Genomic DNA, 18871 nt, shown 5'->3' with positions numbered 1-18871 from the left:
CTGCTCCTTTTCACCTCTTCATGCTGTGCAATGGAGGGAAATATCTGGTGATATTCTGGAGAGAATAGTTAATATATTAAAAAATACATTGCTTCTCCTTTTTAAAAAACTCATTATGAGTCATTATCTATGACTTTCAGAAACAAACACCTTCTTGTGGAAAATATTTATGGGGGCAGAGCAAAGGCTTGCAATTTATTTTTGCATTGAGAAGTAGGCTGACAGCAAAAAATAAAGTCTTAAACCACAGGTAACTAAGGGTTTATAAGAAATTCTGTAAAATAACATTACCCAGGGTCTTGATATGGGTCAGTCTACAATGAAAAGTCACATTTCTTCTTAATCCACTGCTTTCTGTCCCTCTTGGAGAAAAAAGAAAGCTGCTGGTGTTAGGAAGGGGATTAAGGAAGGAAACTGTTCCTGTCCCTGCTGCCTAATTTCCTTTTTGTTCTTAGATTCACTCAATTCTGATTTTGGTCTGTCTTGGATAGTGTGGCATGTGCAATGCTCAGGAGTGAACCATGACACTCTTGAAGCCCACTGTATTTAACTCTACAAGCCTTTCTCTTGTCCTAGATGATCACTGAATTACACAAAATAAAGCCAATTGTTTCTTATGTCTAGCCACTGCACCTGAATATATCACAAGAAATAATAATAACAATAAAACACAAGAAATATGCTTATTTTGTGAAAAAGAGATCCTAATTCTTTTTTGGTATCATTTTCAAAGGGAGGCAGGAAAAATGTATGTGGTCAAGATGCCAGCTGTGTGTTGGGAAAACTGGGACGTGTCTATTTGCTTTCCCCTGACTTCCTGGGCAGTATAGGGGAAATCAGGTAGGTTGCCCAGACACATTTCAGCCCTGGGGTGAAGTCATTCCCTTCCCAGGAACAGATACCTTAGCAAAAGGGAGGCTTCCTCACAGCATGGCAGAGAGCATTGCTAAAGGAGTCTCTAAAGCTGGTCAAGCGCAGTAACTTCTGCATTACTCATTGCGAGAGCACTCAGTCTGAAAGAGGAAATGAAAACACAGTCTCACAAGCACTTCCTATATGGATTTTGTTAAAACTCTCACACATTATTTACTACGCCTTAATGAGTTTAGGCTTTGGTTCCTCAGCAACCTAGCATTGTGGGTTATATACCACTCAGGTTTGGTAGTGAAGTGGCACAAACCGAAGCCTGTGCTGATAAAACAGAACCCCAAAATCCAGCATGAGGCAGGATCCTGACACACTGTGTGCAGGACCAGAGGCCTTCAGAGGGTGAGTCAAAGCCCTCCAGAATACTCAAACTGGAGCATGCCTGACAGAGAAGCCTAAATGAAGGAACATGCTTGAAATGCCACCCTCTCCCTGTGGACTGTCTTGCCTCCCTCCTGAGTTACAAAGTTCAGCTTTCAACTCCGCTCAGCTGTCAAGCCCCCTCCCATGCCATTGCCTCTTCTCCTTCAGTGACAGGCTTGTCCTACGCTTCAGGTGGCCACAGAGCAGCCCTCCAGCTGCTCCTGCTCTGCAGGATTTGGTCCTGAGCTGCCCAGTTTCTGGGTACAGTGATAAGATGGGTGCAAGACACAAAGCAGCTCAGACTTCGGCATGCCTGAGCAGCACAGACCTCTCAGGCCCAAAACAGAAAACCCTGAGTTGTGCAAACAATGATCAAACTTGTTCTGGCACCATGGTTTGGGTGCAGTAATCTCCATTCATCCAGCCTCTTTGCAAGACTGATGCAGCTCCATACATTAAACCCATACCCTTAGAAGACAGGCAGAGATTTCCCCACTTTCTGAGACCACAGCTTTCTGCTATCTCATCTACACTATTCTTTATTAACTTTCATGTTCCCCCACTGTGTAGAGGTAACTAATTAGGAATTTCTCTGGGACAGTTCTCTTGACAGCAGGTTGTCAGCAACATGGGCTATGTGACAAAACTAACATTTACATACTTAATGTTTCCTTGGAATCTGATATACAGAATCTGGTGTCCTAACTTCCTAGCACAATTCCTCCCATGACGTCAGTGCAGAACTGGTGGACAATATATGAGAAGTGATTTCCTCCAGAGTGACATGAAAACCTACATCCCCTTTCTTGAAAGTCAAGCATACTTAGGAACTGCACTAAGGGTTACTTAACTCCCCTGCCACTCATTCTGAGACAGCCTAGCATAAAAGCAGTCACATCATATAATCATAGAATATTTAAAGGTTGGAATAAACCTTAAAGATCATCCAGTCCCAACCTTCAGGGCCATGGGCAGGGACACCTCCCAGTAGACCAGCTTGCTCCAGGCCTTATCCAACCTGGCTTTGAACAATGCCAGTATTGGGGTGTCCAACAGCTTCCCTGGCAAACTGTTCCATTGTCTAAGAACTGATTCATTCTTCTTCCCCCAAATCAGGTATTATTATCAAAAAACCCATCTTTCTATTGAAGGAACGACATTCTTTCTCTGTTTGTCTGGTTGTGGGTTCTTTGCTGGCACTCTAGGAAGACATTTGCCACTCATGGGGCAGACCTGGGGCTGAGGGTCTCTCTAAAGTCTGTATCTCTAGCACCAGAGATATAAACAACACATAAGAAGTATGCTTATTCTGTTTTAAAAGTCTTTTATTTTTATTATTTTATTTTATTTTATTTTATTTTATTTATTTTATTTTATTTAATTTTCAAAGGGAGAACGTGAAGAATGTGCAAACCCACGTCTGTTTCTCTAAACTCACTGACTTTTGCAATTTTCTCTCTCCCGGGGGACATTCACACTTCCTGTCCCCACCTGGATCTAATGCAAACCTAAGGCCAGGGGCTTTGCTGTAAGCGAGGAGGAGGCTCCAGTTGTTTGCTCTGTTCGCACTCCCCACCTGAGGCTGCCCGGCTGCGGGGCGAGCCCGCGGCCCGGCCCCGGGCTCAGGGCCCAGCGCGGCTCCCCGCGAGGGAACCAGCGCCGGGGGAAACGCTGCCTCCTCCTTCGGCTCTGCCCGGGAGACGCTGCCTGCGCTGTGTCACAGCAGGGAGATGGCGGAGGGAGCCCCTTCCCCCAGCAGCTCCGGGGCTCCCCCTTCCCTGCTCCCGCGGCCCCCGGACAGCTCCCGGCCCCGGGGGGATCGCCAAGCACACACCGCCCCGGCCCTCACGGCGGGAGCGGACACCCTGCTCCCTTAGCCCCAGTGCCTGCCCCGGCCCCACGCCCGCGGCCTTGCCCTGCCCCGTTGGTGTTGCTGACTGTACATTTGTCTTGGCAGGAAAGAAAACAAACCAGGCCTCCTGCCCCAGATGTGCGAGAGGCCATTGGGATTCCCCTTGGGAAAGAAATCCGAAGGCAGCAGCTGGTTTTGTTTTGAATGCTTTTCCCACTTGGTCCTGCTTCAAAGGATAGGGACAGTTACACTGCTCAGTCCCAGGCTCTCTGCTTCACCAGCCAGTTTCTCCTTTCTAGTACATAAACATGTACATAAACAAAAACATGTTACCCCAAAAGAAGACACAGAACAGGAGCCTGACATAGATACCCTGACCTGCTCCCAAAGGGAAACCTCCCTGGCAGCCAGAGTGCTTCATCCCTCCAAGGAGGACGTTCTGCTGCCTACAGCATATCAAAGTAGCTACTTTACATGGCTATCTTGATAAACACCCAAACCTGCATATATGGCACTGCAAGACAGTAAAAGATAATCAGGAAAGACAAGAGGGGCACACAGGTGAAGAAGCCTACTTTTACTCTGATTTAGAGGCAGGAACCCAAGGCAATGCTCTGAGTCAGCTGACATGAAGCAGACACTATTACAGAGAGCTCTCACAGAAATATTTCACAAGGCTACCATTTCGCCATTTACAGACCAAGATGATTAAATCTGTGGCACTGCTAGAGGATTTCCAATGCTTGCTCTCCTGGCCAGTGTGTATGACTAGCCACAGATGTCTATGAAGGAGAGAGCTGTTTCTCAAGACAATACAAAAAAAACACTGATCCATGCAGTTGCTTACCAATTAGTGGCAACTGAGAGGTCACTGTGAGCCCAGCCAGGCCCCATGATGCAGAAAGTTAAGCAACATCAAGGGGGTCCTTCCCTTCAGGGTTTTCAAGAAGACTGTGCCACCAGCAACATCCACAGTGGCACAAAACTTCATCAGACAGCACAATGCCTTTAAGTCACTCTCCAAACAGACTGATCTGTCCAAGCATCCAACCTACAAAAACTAACCCAGGGTAGCTGATGGAGAAACTTCAACATTACCATCTTCAAACCTGCGTGCAAAAATCAATTTGTTTTGCCCATCTCTAGCACAGAGAAGCAAGTATATTTTGATAACCATCTCCACCCACCTGTAAAGAAGAAAAACATTCACCAAACTAATACTCCAAATACAGTATTCTGCCTCAGAGGAAGAAATGAACAGCATGTGACGTGTAATAACATCCTTTAGCATCTGTCATACAGAGAAACAACTCTGCTCTGGTAGGGGCACAGTAAGAGCTGCTGCCACCATCCCTCTGCCGTTGGCAAGGGCACCACCTATTGTCAAGCTACCTGAAACGTTCCACCAGCAGACACATTTAATTATGCTTTAACAATTTGAACTGAAAAACTTTTTGTCTCAAGCAATATTTTTATCACACTATAGTTTTCAGTCGTGAAGTTCAAATAATTTTCCTAAGTACAGACCGACTACAATATCCTATTACTCTTACTTAAATAAGGAGACAGACTCTCAGAAATCCCCAGAGTGCTTTTGAAGAGCAAACTCCCAGCTGGAAGCATAAAGGTGCTCAAGACAATCCCAGCACTCAGGAAAAAAGGGCATGAACTGAAATAGAAGCTAGTGAGTCAGGATGGACTGTTTTAGCAAGGGTAGGAGTTAAGCTGCCTCAAGACAGAAGGCAAGTACAGCAGCAGCACCTCCACTTTAAAGCATCTCAGTTTGAGAGACTAATGCCCAAGCTGGACCTTGAGCCACACTGCCAGAGCAGGAAGACCTGTAAGTAAAGAGCATACAACCAACAAGACATTTACCAACGCTGTGGTCTAATAACCATGGCTCAGGGTCAGCCACGTCACATTTAAAGTAGCATCTACCAAGCTTTCATGTGTTCCCAAAACCTGTTTTCCCTGCTCTCTTGAACAGCTTATGAGTTAGGGCTTTGCTGTGGCAAAGCACAAGCCCGACTTATTTCTACAGTCAACCCAAGCTGCAAGGCAATGAAGCCATAGCAATGATTCTGCAGGAGTCATCTTGGGTCACAGCAAGTTGTCATCAAACTGAGCTAATAAAATAGGTTAGACTGCAGTCACCACTTTGGTCTCATTCCACTCTTCCAGGACAATACACAGGAAAATACCTGCACCTGACCATAGCGGGGCAGGCTTGGGAAAACCCAGGCTTAGCAGCTCTGCACCCACCATGCTACAGCATTGTGCTCCCTCAGGATCTGGCCTCTCACCGCCCCTACCTACAGGCTCTTGATAAATGAGATCTCTCCAGAACCCTCCCCCAAACTCCCATTGTTGCAGTGGTCAGACCACCCCTCCCCTTGACACACACTACTGCTCTCACTCTCCCATGAGTAAGCTAGCCTGGAATAGCATCTCTTCAGCTACTTCAGGTCAAAAAAATATCTGAAACCACGACCCTTGTTTTCAGTGATTTGAGCATTCAGCTCGCACTTGCACCACTGAAATTCAGGCCACAAATCTGTTCCTTTTTATGCCTGCAGATGGTTGCTTCGTCTCCCTACAGATGGTATCCTGAAGCCAAGCAAGTGGCTTTCATGCAGAACTCCAAGACTACTATTTAAAAAAATTTGATACAAGCTGAAACATAATTTTTAAAGGAAAGACAGAAGTCTACACTTGTGACAAAAATCCTTTATTAAACTAGATTTTGTAAATTCCTTTTCATATTAGAAATTTTAAATGCAAATTACAAAACTATTTCAGTAAAAAACAAAATTATAGTTAACAGCAAAAGTACAACTTTATACAAATAAAAAAATCATTTTTTATTTTAGTTTAAAAATAGAAATTTGTATCTTCCAATGTACTGGTCCTAACAGCTTTTACAATTGGTAGCTGCAATACTAGGTTTTTTCACATGCATATTCACATCTAGTCATTTAATCCTCTGCAGAGTTTATTTAGCTGAAATAGCCTGAACAGTTGGGCTTCGGTTGGGTTTTGAGGGAGGATGTACCACATGATATCAAAAGCAAAAGCCAAAGTCATTAAGTATTGTCAAGGTATCCTGAAATATTTTTGAAAATAAATTTTTGCCCTACTACTTTCACAATCAACTGAAATACTTTTTAACCGTCTCATAACTTCAGACGACTTTCTTCATTGCACCTCTGGCCTTTTCTTTATTTTAACTAAGATCACTCATCAATGTTAGCACGAGCATTAATTTTGTATATTAAAAAATTATAATTTTCCTAAATTAAAAAGGGGTACCTATTAAAATGTTTTGTAAAAGAAGACACAACAATTCACATATTAAAGGCTACCATTCATCACAATCACATGCTGTTGAATAGAATAGAAGGTGGTACACAAAATAGGTATTTTAACAGTCACACATTATTTCAGAGTGCTGGTGGCAATACTGCTATTTTAATTTTAAGTACAATATACACAATTTACACAATACCTCAAGATTCTCATGGATTCTCACCGATGTAAGATAAGATGCAAGAGACATCAGAAAGGCTGGAACTTCTAAAATGCAACCTACTTTGAAATACCATTTTGAAATAATTATATTTCAAAGAATTAATCTCAGAATACATTATAAAATCACAGAAATAGTGTTGTTTTTCTGAAATATTGGCAAGTAGCTGAAGGCATGGAGATCCTTACTGATAAAACTCTACTTATCTTTACTCTGTGCACTGATCTTCTAGCCCATTCTGTATCCAGCTCAGCACAACTTTTAAGCACATGCTCGAGATCCTTCAGAGAATCATTGTATATTCTCTGAGTCAGAACTGCAATGCCTGGTTTTGAGTTGCTGAAGCTGGTAGAGGCTCTGTCATTTTCAGTAGAGGCAAGATTGGTTCTGCCAGTGTTATGATTTTAAGCTATCATCTCCATCAAAGTTCAGATTCTAGGTGAATGACCGATCTACACTGGGCAGGGCATTCAGAGAATGTTAGTGAACCTCAACCTCTACCCCATGAAGGCGAATGAAGAAAGGGAGAGAGAAAAGTATTCTAAACTTTATTTCTGTTTATTTCTCTGCTGACTTTGACAGACTGGAGAAAAATTCTCCCAGCACTAGGTAGAGCTGATTTTACCCTGAACATTTTTAATGTATTTATCCAAATAAGACTAAGGGATGAAAAAATAATATGAAAGGACACTGAAGCTCACCAGGAACAAGTCCTTTCTGAAAAGTCCTAACCCACTTCCAGAGACTGTTTATGCACTTTTAATTCTTTAATCTCTTTTGTCCCCTTTAGCTTGCAATTTTAGTGTGCAGTGGTAATTTTGAAAGAGGCTCAGGAAGCAGCAACTTCAAAAATATTCCTGAGCACATTGGTCAGAGTATTTTCTGGGGAAGTGAGAGTCAAGTGCAATCATCATCATTCACTTGCTAAGCCAGAAGAAGGCAAAAAGCTGTGTTTCTCATCTCCAGGGTAAAGTTGTCAACTAGATTATGATGAACAGATGGGCAAGACGACAACTTCTGCTTGTCTTTTGAACTAAAATCTAAGCTGTCTTTGTCCATGTTGGGAATGGTGTGAATATGCTGAGTGAATCAGGCTGCCTCCCAAAACAACCAGAAGTGTTGGCAATTCCTTGTTCACAGGCACATCTCTGTAGGGCTTGGGCACCCAAGCAGCTCAACACACAGCAGCCACCCAAGCCAACCAACAGGGACTACACTGGAAAGAGCTGTCCCAGAGAGCTGCAATTCCATTTGTTATAAACAGCAGCCCTAAGGAAAACCTGTTCAGGAACAGAAGGAAGTTTCTTGGTCCAAAACAAAGATTTTGGCTCGGCTGAGACAATTCTAGCATTTGCAACCCTGTACAGCTGATGGTCTGAACTAGTGTCTTGAGGCCAAGTGCCTAAATGGCCTCTCAGTCCATTTTGGGCACTGTCACAGAGGATGGAGTGTGGGTTTCACCACACAGGACATCATGCAGTGTCAGAGACAGCTCTGTTAGCGCTGTTTGGGGACCACAGATCTTTTGTATTTCACCCACTGATTCCCAGAGCAGTGCAGAGAGAAGGAAACAGAGAAAGGACACAATTCAGATGAAATAACTACCCACAAAAGGATATAAAACTTATTATGGCAGTCTATTATAGAAAAAGTCCCTTTGATTAAGTATAATTCAAGCTATTCTTCCACTTGAAATCACCTGGAAAAGATTACCGTTGAAGCACGACAAACTCATTTTTAAGTCTACCATGCATCATATTCACTGTGTATGTATTAGAGTAAATACAGATATATTCAGGAAACATCATGTCTTTCAGCCTGTCAGCAACTTATTACAGACACATTTTCAAGTGAAACCTATTTCTGTGGACAGCTTTTCTCACAGAAGTTCTTTGTTTATTAGTACTCATGCATACAAATTGCAGAACTTGCACACACATATGGGTTCATATACAAACTCTTTGTGCATGTAGTTCCTGGATAAAATTTAGTGCAAAGTGGTTAAAAATTAAAAAACTTCTCACATCAATCCTTAATCTATTAATATTATTCCTAATACACAACTCACACCTGCTCTGAAAAACCCTTAGAACAAAAATTCATTTGCCTTTCAGGAGGCAAAGATGTAAATAAAAATAGCAATGCATTCTAGAAGATATTTCTATTAAAAAAGTGGTCTGATTGTTTACTGGAAACTTGCATAAGTACAGATGTTTATAATTAATTTTTGAAGGGTTTTGTTTGGGTTTTTTATATTGTTTTAGTTTTTTAAACAGGTATTTCTAGATGCTGATGCAACACTACCAAAATCAGAGTAACTTTTGTACTCCCAGATATTCCAGTTAGGTAATTACTATTGCAATATTAGCATTCACTTTGATGTTAAAAATACATTGAAAATGTCTCATGATTATATTTTCTACAAGGAAATCACCAAACAATACACAGAGAATGAAGACATCGTTATTAGACACTTGTAAAGTGAAACAGTACTCCATTTGCTGCATTTAAAAAGCCACAAAGAAACTATTTTAATCCAGTAGGCGGATCTCCAAAAGAGATTGAATAACAGCATTTTCCCTTTAAGAGATCAAACTGAATCTGCCAAATTACCAAACACATGGCTGGCCTTCAGGAATAGGCCATATATGCAGCTTCCTTCAATATTTGGAGAAGTTTAGAGTTAAGTAAGTATAACAGAACTGGTTAACCTATCATAACATAACCACTAAAAAGACACCAGATTTTTAAAGAAACTTGGAAATACTCAGCACTCAGACGTAACTGGATTTGCAATACCGGTAGTTGCTCAGTTTCAGCCTCTTCTTTGCTCTTCTGAAGGATTTAGCACATTTGGGTTCTGAATTACAAAATAACTTTGAACAGGATAATATGTTTTAGAGGTACAGAAGCCACAGCAATCAAAATGTGCAAGGGTCAAAAGGCAGAGCAGATATGCTAAGAAGACAGTTGTATTAAAAACTGTACCTTAACTTTCCTTAAAAACATAGTATATTTCTCAGCAAAATTCTTAATCTGCATTTCTGAGAATTTCAAATCCTTTTAATATCTTCCTTATGCAGGTTCAAAAAAGGATCTATTTCACACAAAAATTTATTGGAAACATACTGACAAATTCACTTGCTCTAAATTGAGACCAGTTCCAATAAAATATCATCCTTTAAAACAGATTACAAAATACCAGTGCAGTTGTTCAAAACATGCTTTTTTTCTGTTACCCGGCAGTCATATGACACCTCAGTTTCTATATTCCTCTTTCCAAAACTCCTCAATTCAACATGACTTTCAGGCAGCCTGGTTTTATTTCTGTGAACCTATGAAACAAGAAAAAAAGAAGCTTCAACATGTAAACTATATGCAATGCCATCACCTTCAATTCTCATCAAACACATGGGAAGTGGTAAGGTTCTCAGTCAAGTATATGTGCATGTGAGAGTTAGGAAATCAGCATTATGTCCTCAAATGTGACACTAAAGAAGGATTTTTCAGTGTCTGGAGATATGAAGACCTGGAAAAAGCAGAAACTAAGATGAAGATTTGAGAAAAGAAAAAGCTGCCCAATATTCTTGGTTATATTCATTCTGTTCCTCTATTCCTGTTCCACTTTAATTCCTTCTTCTTTCAAAATGGATTTTCACCCTTCTATTTTGTAGAAGTCAAGAAGGAAATGGGAAGTCATTGCTGTTTTGAGGCTCATCTTCATGCTCACCTTCCTACACTGCTCTATATAAAAAGCAGCAAACACACTAGTGCCAGCCCAGACTTACTAAATTGCTATCCCTCATAAGAAGAGCACAAATGCAAGTATTGGGAATCAACAGAAAGCAGGATTAACAATTCTTCACAGAAAAGCTAGTAATCTTGAATGGAAATATGGAATTAAACTATCTCAGAGGAAAGGATCTAACATTTAACAGGTGCTACACTACTGCATCAGATTTGTGAAACAACTGACTTAATTTAATCTGAAACAGCAGACCTGTCTTAATCTGTGTAGTAGTTTAACAGCATTCTAAAACTAAACTTCAATTTTCAGTTAGTTAAATGTGGGTTAAGAAAAAAAATTATCAGTAACAAAAATCTAAACTCACCTGAAGTTGTGGCTTGTGAGGTATCTGATAGCTGCTGGTCTGATGCGAGCAACTCCTCCCTGACTATGGCTTCCTCTTCCCGTGATAACACTGAGATATGGTTTACCACCAGTCTGCTGGTACTCTGAACAGCAGGAATTGTAACGGTTAAAAGTCCTCCTCAGCAGAGACATGGCATTCATGTCCCTTCATATATTCATATAACCCTTCCACACATCTTTCTGCAAACTCTCACTACTCATTTAGAGCTTTGTTTTCCCATGCTGATACACGTATTTTAGATACAAATATCAATTTTTCCCCATTGTGAAAAAGTCAAACTTTTAAAATCTAGATTGCTTGCAATACGCATATTGTCTTCATCACAAAATCCTTCCAATTTCATAAAAGCTTTACTGTTTCTTCATCTAATATTCAACTGGAATTTACATTCTCTGATATAAACTTAAATTGCAAAATTAAAAGAAGTGGGTGTCATTCACTGAATTTTTAAGTGGTGCTTCTGTATTGTTTCATGTTTTATCTTAAATTAATGTGAATAAAGAAATAATGTTTTATTGAATAAAGAAATTAAGAAGTAAAATATAAATCCAGCTTTTGACACTTATATCACATTATTTAGATTATCTTCTATCCACTATGTTGAAGCATGGAAATCAACAGATCAACACATTCCTTGAGTTTTATTACAGCACTTAGCTTTGTTTACAAAATAAATTGCTGTATTCCCAGAGATAACAGCAACCTGATGAAGAGTTTGAAAAAGAGGAAAAAAATAAAATAAACTGGATTCTCACAACTAGTCAAGATTTTCCAGTTTTGAATTATCAGTTCACATGATTCTTCAACTACTCTCCCCAACACCGTAACTTCATTTAGGTTTTATATCTATTTACTGTTAATTCTGCTAGCAAAAAAGTTCCCAGTATTGATCTTTTTCCCATGTATGTACAGTGAAATTAACTTCTCTTTTTTTCAGATTTAGGTGAATAGACTGAACAGAGAGCCCCTACTATCAAATTCAGCATTCCTGATATAAGTACAGTTCTAGAAATTTAGTTCTAAAAAGCATTAGGTTACAGTTTAAATTACACAAATGCCATTGCAGGAATTGCACAAGATAATTATCTCTGATGCATATTGAAAGACAAGGGTTAGCTAAAGCCACACTGAACACTTTTATATTTATACTCAGTGGACTAGCTGATTCAAAAAATCAGGTTTGTGCAGCAGTACCTTGTGTAAGAAATGTTATAGAAGCATTCCCAGTGTGCTTAAATTTAGAGGGTAAACTAGTAATGCAGAAAATGTATCATCTTATAGCATGGACACTACTCATGACATACTAGAACTCTCCACTATGAGAAAAACTGCATAAAACTAAAAAGCATAACCGCATAAAATTACTTTTCTGGAAGCAGCAGTATTCTGATCTCAAGCAATGCTGCAAACAAACTGATAAAGAAGTTTCCAAAAGGTAGCTCAAATCTCACACTTTCATGTAGAAGTTGAAGACAATATCATCATTGTGGTTAGAATTCCAACATAGTAATTTTTCTTTTAAGATTATAAAAGCAACATAGTTGTGACAAAGCAATGCAATGGTGACACATATGTTTGTATCATCAACTCAGTTAAAAATGTCAGGAAGGACAGACCAAGTATTCGATAACAGTAATAAAAAAAGTGTAAAACAGAAGGAAGAAGAATATTTACAAAGAAGCAGGGGGAGGGGGGGCAAGACAGAAAGCAACAGGAATCGCTGTCATGTCAAAGAAAAACAATTCCACTGGGGTAGTTTGAAAACAAGTCAACACAAAACCTAGTTGTTTTTAGCACACATGTCATTCAAGCACATTCATGTAATGTTGTCATGTATCATGATTTCTTAATAGAAAATGAGAATAATTTTTAGGGGGAAAAAATTATTACCTAAACCCTACCTTCACTTTTTTCCTGCAGCACTCTGGACAACTGATTCACAGCTTCATCCACATGAAGACCATGCAAATCCAACACATTCATAGGCAGCAAGGAAGTATTTACTCTCTCAAAGATTTGCACAGCAGCAGCATGGTTAGCTTCTTTCATCTTCTGCTCATGAAGGCGACCCTTTATTCATAAGCACAGTGACTATTACACACTGAGAAACAATTTAAGCTCCACACCACTCAGTGGTTTCAAAAGTACAGCATTGGCAGGGTGCTTTTAGTTCAAGTTTGAACCAGTAACATTTATAATTCTAGCAGAACTTTTGCAAGATGCTCAGTGAGACCTACACATAGGAAGATTTAATGAAATCTGTTTGTGAGAAACTAATCAAAGCTGGCACAAAGAAGACATTATAACAAAATACAACAAAAGCTTTACAAGGAGAAAAAAAAGTCAGAAAAGGCACAAAATCACAAGATCTTTACATAAGCTAGAAAGTTACACTCCATACTGAGTTGAAAATTTATTTTCCTAACAATAGATTTTTATTTCCAGCATGTATTTTGTTAAAATTATAATAAAACAGTGTCCAACAGAGAAACTATCCAACAGATTAGGAAAAGCCTGCTGACTGTTGTACTTGAGGTTAATTCTTCCAAACACATTTCCAAAATTTCGGACAAGCCAATGGTAAACAACAACAACAACAACAATAATAATAATACATTTAGTAGTAGTAGTAGTAATAGTAGTAGTAGTAGTAGTAGTAATAATAATAATAATAATAATAATAATAATAATAATAATAATAAATTTCCATTATCTCTCCTAATACTTTTGACATCTTTTATGACTGACAAGGTCAGTAAGTCCTTTCTGCAATGAGGGCAAGGAGCAGTACAGTTAGTCACCTTACAAAGTGAACAAATACCAACTCCTTCCCATGAACCTCGCAATGGTAATATCAAAGATTAAAAAAAAAAATTATGTCCTTGAAGATCTGTAGGCACAGTCTGAAAAGGAATGGAAGATTTAACTCTGAGTATTGGACTGAGAAAGGCTCAAGAGAACAAACGTGAAAGTCTGTCACACTTTCTTAAAATGGATCATCTGAAGTGTATTAGTGTCAGACCCAAGACAGCAGCTCTGTAACTCACTTGCAAAGGATTCCCAGGACAAAGGCTACCAAGCATAAAGTATGTTTTAGGAATAAAGGTAGCTTAGCTTGCCTTATTATTACCTAAGGAAAATATATAATAAATAAATTTCAGTAGATTGTATTTGTTCGTATGGATAAGAACAAAAATAAGACAAGACTTGAAATTATATTTCTATTTAAAATCCACCTTTGTCTCAAAACTTCAGGAATATATGAATAAAAACCACAAAAGGTTCATTATAAAGACTGATAATAAGTACTTCCTACATGCACAGTAACAATCTAAACATTTAGAGTTATACCAGTTGCATGAAAGCTTTTTTGAAAAAGCAAATTCAAGTGATTTATTATTTCATTTTTATTCTGTCATAATACAATTCAAAGTTTAGAATTAAATGCTTCTATGTGAATTCTTACCAAATTTTTATATGCTATTAGATCAGGGGAAAACTACGGCCTTTGAAGATATTTGTAACAGATTTTTTAAGCATGCCAATCCACAGGAACTTTGATTACAAGAGATGAGTCTTAAAACCAAGAGTATGATCAATAGCACTGATCAGCAGTTCTCAAGCTGGCACTTACTAAGAAATGTGCCTGAATCAAGACCAAAGAGCCTGTGCTCCAAGACCAGAGCATGCAAGACCGATCAGCAGCAGATCTACACTCTATAACCAGATGTATCGTGAAAAGCGTGACATACACACCTCATTTATCCCAACCCAATACAGACTGTAGCCATAAAGACAGTCGGAATGAAGAGGTGAAGACAGCAGGCAGTAATCTTGCCCAAGACTTATGAAGGATGAAGCAAGCAAGATTCTGTGGCAAAAGATGACATCTTAACACCTGTCTGATTCCTTTAAAGTACAGAAGATATGTCCAAAAACAGTTCAGCTCCAACATATACAGAGGATACAAAAAATTATGTTTGTTGCAGTCCAAGTCACACTCCAGTAAACCTTCCCAGACCACTTGGACACACATCTCGGTGTTTACAAGGATATAATGTGATGTGAGAGAGATCAAAGACAAAGAAGTATGTGTGATTAAGCACTAGATATCACCTTTCATGAGGTCTCACACCAAATTTGATTACGTTGGCTTCCTGTGCCAGTATCATAACTAGTGGAAGCAAATTTACTAGTGATTCTCAATATAACACACAGGGAGCAGCAACCAAATTCATCAAGTCTTGTAGGCATGATGTTTTCCTCATCACATCCAATCCAGTGTTTAAGTGCCTCCCTAAGCTCAGACGAAAAGCACAATATTATTGTTTACCTGATGTGCATAAAATGCTGCCACAGGCTTCATACCCATGCGATAGGCCTCCCCAGCCTTTTTCAAACATTCCTGTCTCTTCTGCTGGTGACAAAAAGCTTCTGCTCTTAAATCATCATATTGTGGATACTCAAAGTCTTGAAACATTTCACATAAAGGATCATCCTCTTCCTTACTTTTTTTTGCCTGTAGGAATTTGCATTGTTGAAGTTATGGATGCATTGTAAGGTGTTTTCATTAGCATAGTTTTGGCTATGTCTGTAACTATGGTTTAAAAAAAAAAATGAAAATACCTTCTTCTCACGGTTCTTTGAAGCACTGTAGGAAGAAACAATTTCATTTTGCTGAACACTTTCTTGAGCTATAACTGTTTTTACAGGATCTGCCTCCAGAACACAGTTCAGAAACTGTTCAGTTTGCTCTAAAGAGTAGCTGTAAAGGAGAAATAAAATCTGTGATGTTACAAATATATATTAATAGTTGCTATATTTATCTAAACTCATTATAACAAACCTTGATACTGTTACAGAGCTAGCTTACAATGAAAATAGACACTGAAATGGAATATCCCAGCTTATTAAAGAAAGGTTTGCAGACTCCTTGTAGGGCATTACTGGCATCAACACACAAGCAGGCTTGGTTGACTGAAACATAACCAAGGGGCACTTGAACATTAAAAGAAAAATGACACACTGAAATAAACTGCCTCCTACCTTAATCAAAGAGATATTAATAAATGCTGCTCTTTGCAGTGGGTAAGATAGTTCACCTTAAATCTTTTCTGGTCAGAGTTAGATAGCTCCAACTAATTTAAAACTAGCTCAGTTTTCTAAAACCCTAATGAGGAAAAATCCTTGTATTTTTAGTCAAACTTTATTATCAACTTTAATTACGACATCAGTCGCCAACAGCTTTCTAATAAGCCCTTTTTCTTCTTTATTCTTGCTCTTTAGTAAGCTAACAAGAGCAGACTGATCAAAAGTAAAGACAGATTTTGGGAAAACTAACACTATGAGGACAATTTAGAATGTGAAAAATGAGACAGTGAAATGTTCAAATTATAGAAATGGATGAAGGATATATTTTAAATAGGAAATATTTTTATAACAACCTGGACCAGAAGCATGACTGACAAGTAGGTATGCAAGCCCATATGTAGAGACAAACATTCAAATGGCCAAGGATAAAAAAAGTGTTTCTCTTGAAAAAAAAGTTCACTTCTCAGAAACTTAGATTTAAGAAGGTAGACACATATCCCAGAAACATAATGCAGAAGAGAGAAAGAGAATGTCAGCAGGAAGAGATGGAGAGATGGCTCATTCCTTCTGAGCAGCTGTAGTAACCAGGGAAGTACTCAGGTAACACCAGGGGATGGTAATATTTTCCTCTTGGGCAGATGCCATTTCCTGTGAACCTACTATTACCACACCCAGCAATTGTTCCCACTAGATTTAAACCTCAGCTCTTGAGAAAATGTGCAATTCCACTGACAGTCAGTAACTGGTCAATAGCCAGAGACATTCTTCTCCCAGTGAAAGAAAACTGTCTATTCTGCCCTAAAAAGAAATGTGTCTAAACTGAGAGTTTTTATACCCTTTTTGCCTTTAAGAACAGCTAGTTTTGCCCTTATTTAGACTAACAAAAGGTGCTACTTTGGAAAAAGCCATTGCTTAGCAGTATCTTAGCTCTCAATATTTATGACTGTAACTGAATACCATTTTTACAAAGAAGTAAAATGATTTCTTACTTGTTGTCCCTGAACACATCCATTAAGAAATTTTGATTAATAGTTGGAAACATCTCAAAAAGTTGCTTCTCCTTTAGTTTAGCAGCACAGTCTTTTCTAGCTGTAGAAGGAACACGATTCTACCCAGAAAACAAAAGAAATATATTACAAGTTCTTGATTAGAACAAAATACAGTAAAGGGGGAGCCAATCCAACTTTGTCATTATTTCTTAAGATTAAAAAAGTACCTATTCAGTTGGTATGCACCCACAGCAATGATGTGCCATATCAGCCTGCCACACTGATCAGCATAAAAGACAGGTGAGTTGTATTAAACACCATGGCAGTACTTTGCAGTCTTTTGAAGTAATGCAGCTGGAGCTCCCTCATAATTTGGACAAAGTGAAATGAGGATTTTTAGGAGGGATTTAAGTTTTGGAATTTATTCCCTGCCAGTCCATCTAGTCCAGTGCTAAGCTTGTGCAAAGTTCACCTCTTTTCTCTATACTGAAGCCCTGGGGTGAAACAACACTATTATTACGCAGCATAAACAGTTTTGGTTTGATGTATCTGAAGCTGTATCTATTATAAATATTCCTACTTGTGCAGTCATCTGAAAAGATTACATAATTATAGCCAAGAATCAATTGGACTGATCGTTCCAATAATCAGATTTTTTTTTTTTTTTAAACTAAAAATGTGGTCAAAATAAAGCCAAGCTCCATGAATCCAAACTAAAAATAAAGCTGTGGACATGACAGTAGCTGCTATCAGTGGGGCACATACATGCAGTTCAAAGAAAGAATCCACAAGCCATTTTCAAAGTACAGGCTAATTCAAAGAACTTTCTACACCAGTTCAGAGCTCCTCTACTTGAAGACAGCTGCTTATCAGAGATTACTACAAATAAGAATGCCTGTTCTGAACATCGGTGGGGCAGTAGAGGGCAGTATCAGGCACAAGCCAAACAGGCAAGGGTATGGAAACTCTGTGTGGAAAACAAAGAACTAGTACAAATCTACTAAAGAGTTACTGTTTTCTGAGAAGTGGATACAGAACCTTGTTTGAGATTAACCTCAAGTACTTATTTTAATGTCTCATCTGTTAGGAATTTTGTGAGTTCTCCTAAAAAATATATTACAACCAATTCAGTACACTTCTAAACAAACAAGGCATGGAGCCAACTACAAACTTTTTTTGATATTGCTGTCACAATAAAAAGCATGGAAGACCACACTGATCTTTGGTTTTAGCTGAGCAACCAAAAAACAATTCAACCAAACACAAATACTAACCTGGATAGTGAAATGCAGCACGATCTGTATGTGAACCAATCAAAATATTACATTCTAAATGAGACTGGACTTTTGAAATAGAACTATCTACCTCAAGCAAACTCCTGTTATCACAGTAATCAACAATACTAATTGGCACGCATTTGTCTCACAAATTCATGCTGTGATTAGCAGCACAGGGATAAGTCACCAAATAAGACATATTCTATTTTACTAACAGTAATGAATCTAAGCCACATTAAAAAAATGGTGCTATCCATACCAGGTCCTCTCTCTCCTGCATCGCTATTTCTTCAGAAATTATTTGCCTGAGAGAAACTTTCTGAATCTGAGCATTCCAGTGGTCCATAAATGGAAAAACGTCTGATGTTGCTGGGGTTTTTGTCTGTATATCATTAGATGTGTCTGCAGCCGAGCTCGATTTTTTATTCTGTATTTTGCTGTCTGCATTCTGAGATAACAGCACTTCCGAGTCATCTGTATCTATCTGCTGAATCACTGTTGGACATTCAAAAGCAATAAAAGTAGAGTGAAGAAAAACTTTTTAGCTCATATATACATGCAATGCCAAAATAATTAAGACAAGTTTTTCAACCTGTACAGTTTGAATTTTGTTAAAACAGGATTATTAATGCTAAAACAGAAACCAACACATTGTTTTCATCTTCTTCGCTTCCATTTTCCAAAGACTGTCT

The 18871-nt window shown here is 38.7% G+C and overlaps 1 protein-coding gene across 7 annotated transcripts in view; it reads right to left on the bottom strand.

Annotated features, from left to right (window-relative positions):
* Window positions 1–5854: 5854 nt before the first annotated feature.
* Window positions 5855–18871, bottom strand: part of N4BP2 (NEDD4 binding protein 2) — a 36389-nt gene continuing 23372 nt past the window's right edge. For all 7 annotated transcript variants that reach the window (XM_086888502.1, XM_086888503.1, XM_086888507.1 and 4 more), the window contains 7 exons: window positions 18439–18674; window positions 16903–17021; window positions 15449–15587; window positions 15156–15341; window positions 12724–12892; window positions 10781–10904; window positions 5855–10003 (listed from right to left, as the gene is read on the bottom strand). In XM_086888502.1, coding sequence (XP_086744628.1) covers window positions 9958–10003; window positions 10781–10904; window positions 12724–12892; window positions 15156–15341; window positions 15449–15587; window positions 16903–17021; window positions 18439–18674 — 1019 coding nt within the window. In that variant the 3' untranslated portion in view covers window positions 5855–9957. The remainder of the gene's footprint in view (window positions 10004–10780; window positions 10905–12723; window positions 12893–15155; window positions 15342–15448; window positions 15588–16902; window positions 17022–18438; window positions 18675–18871) is intronic.

Source organism: Cyanistes caeruleus, chromosome 5, assembly GCF_971803275.1.
Source record: "Cyanistes caeruleus chromosome 5, bCyaCae1.hap1.1, whole genome shotgun sequence".
Taxonomy (NCBI): Eukaryota; Metazoa; Chordata; class Aves; order Passeriformes; family Paridae; genus Cyanistes; species Cyanistes caeruleus.
The sequence above is the reverse complement of the archived record's forward strand: the minus strand, read 5'-3'. Positions and strand labels throughout refer to the sequence as shown.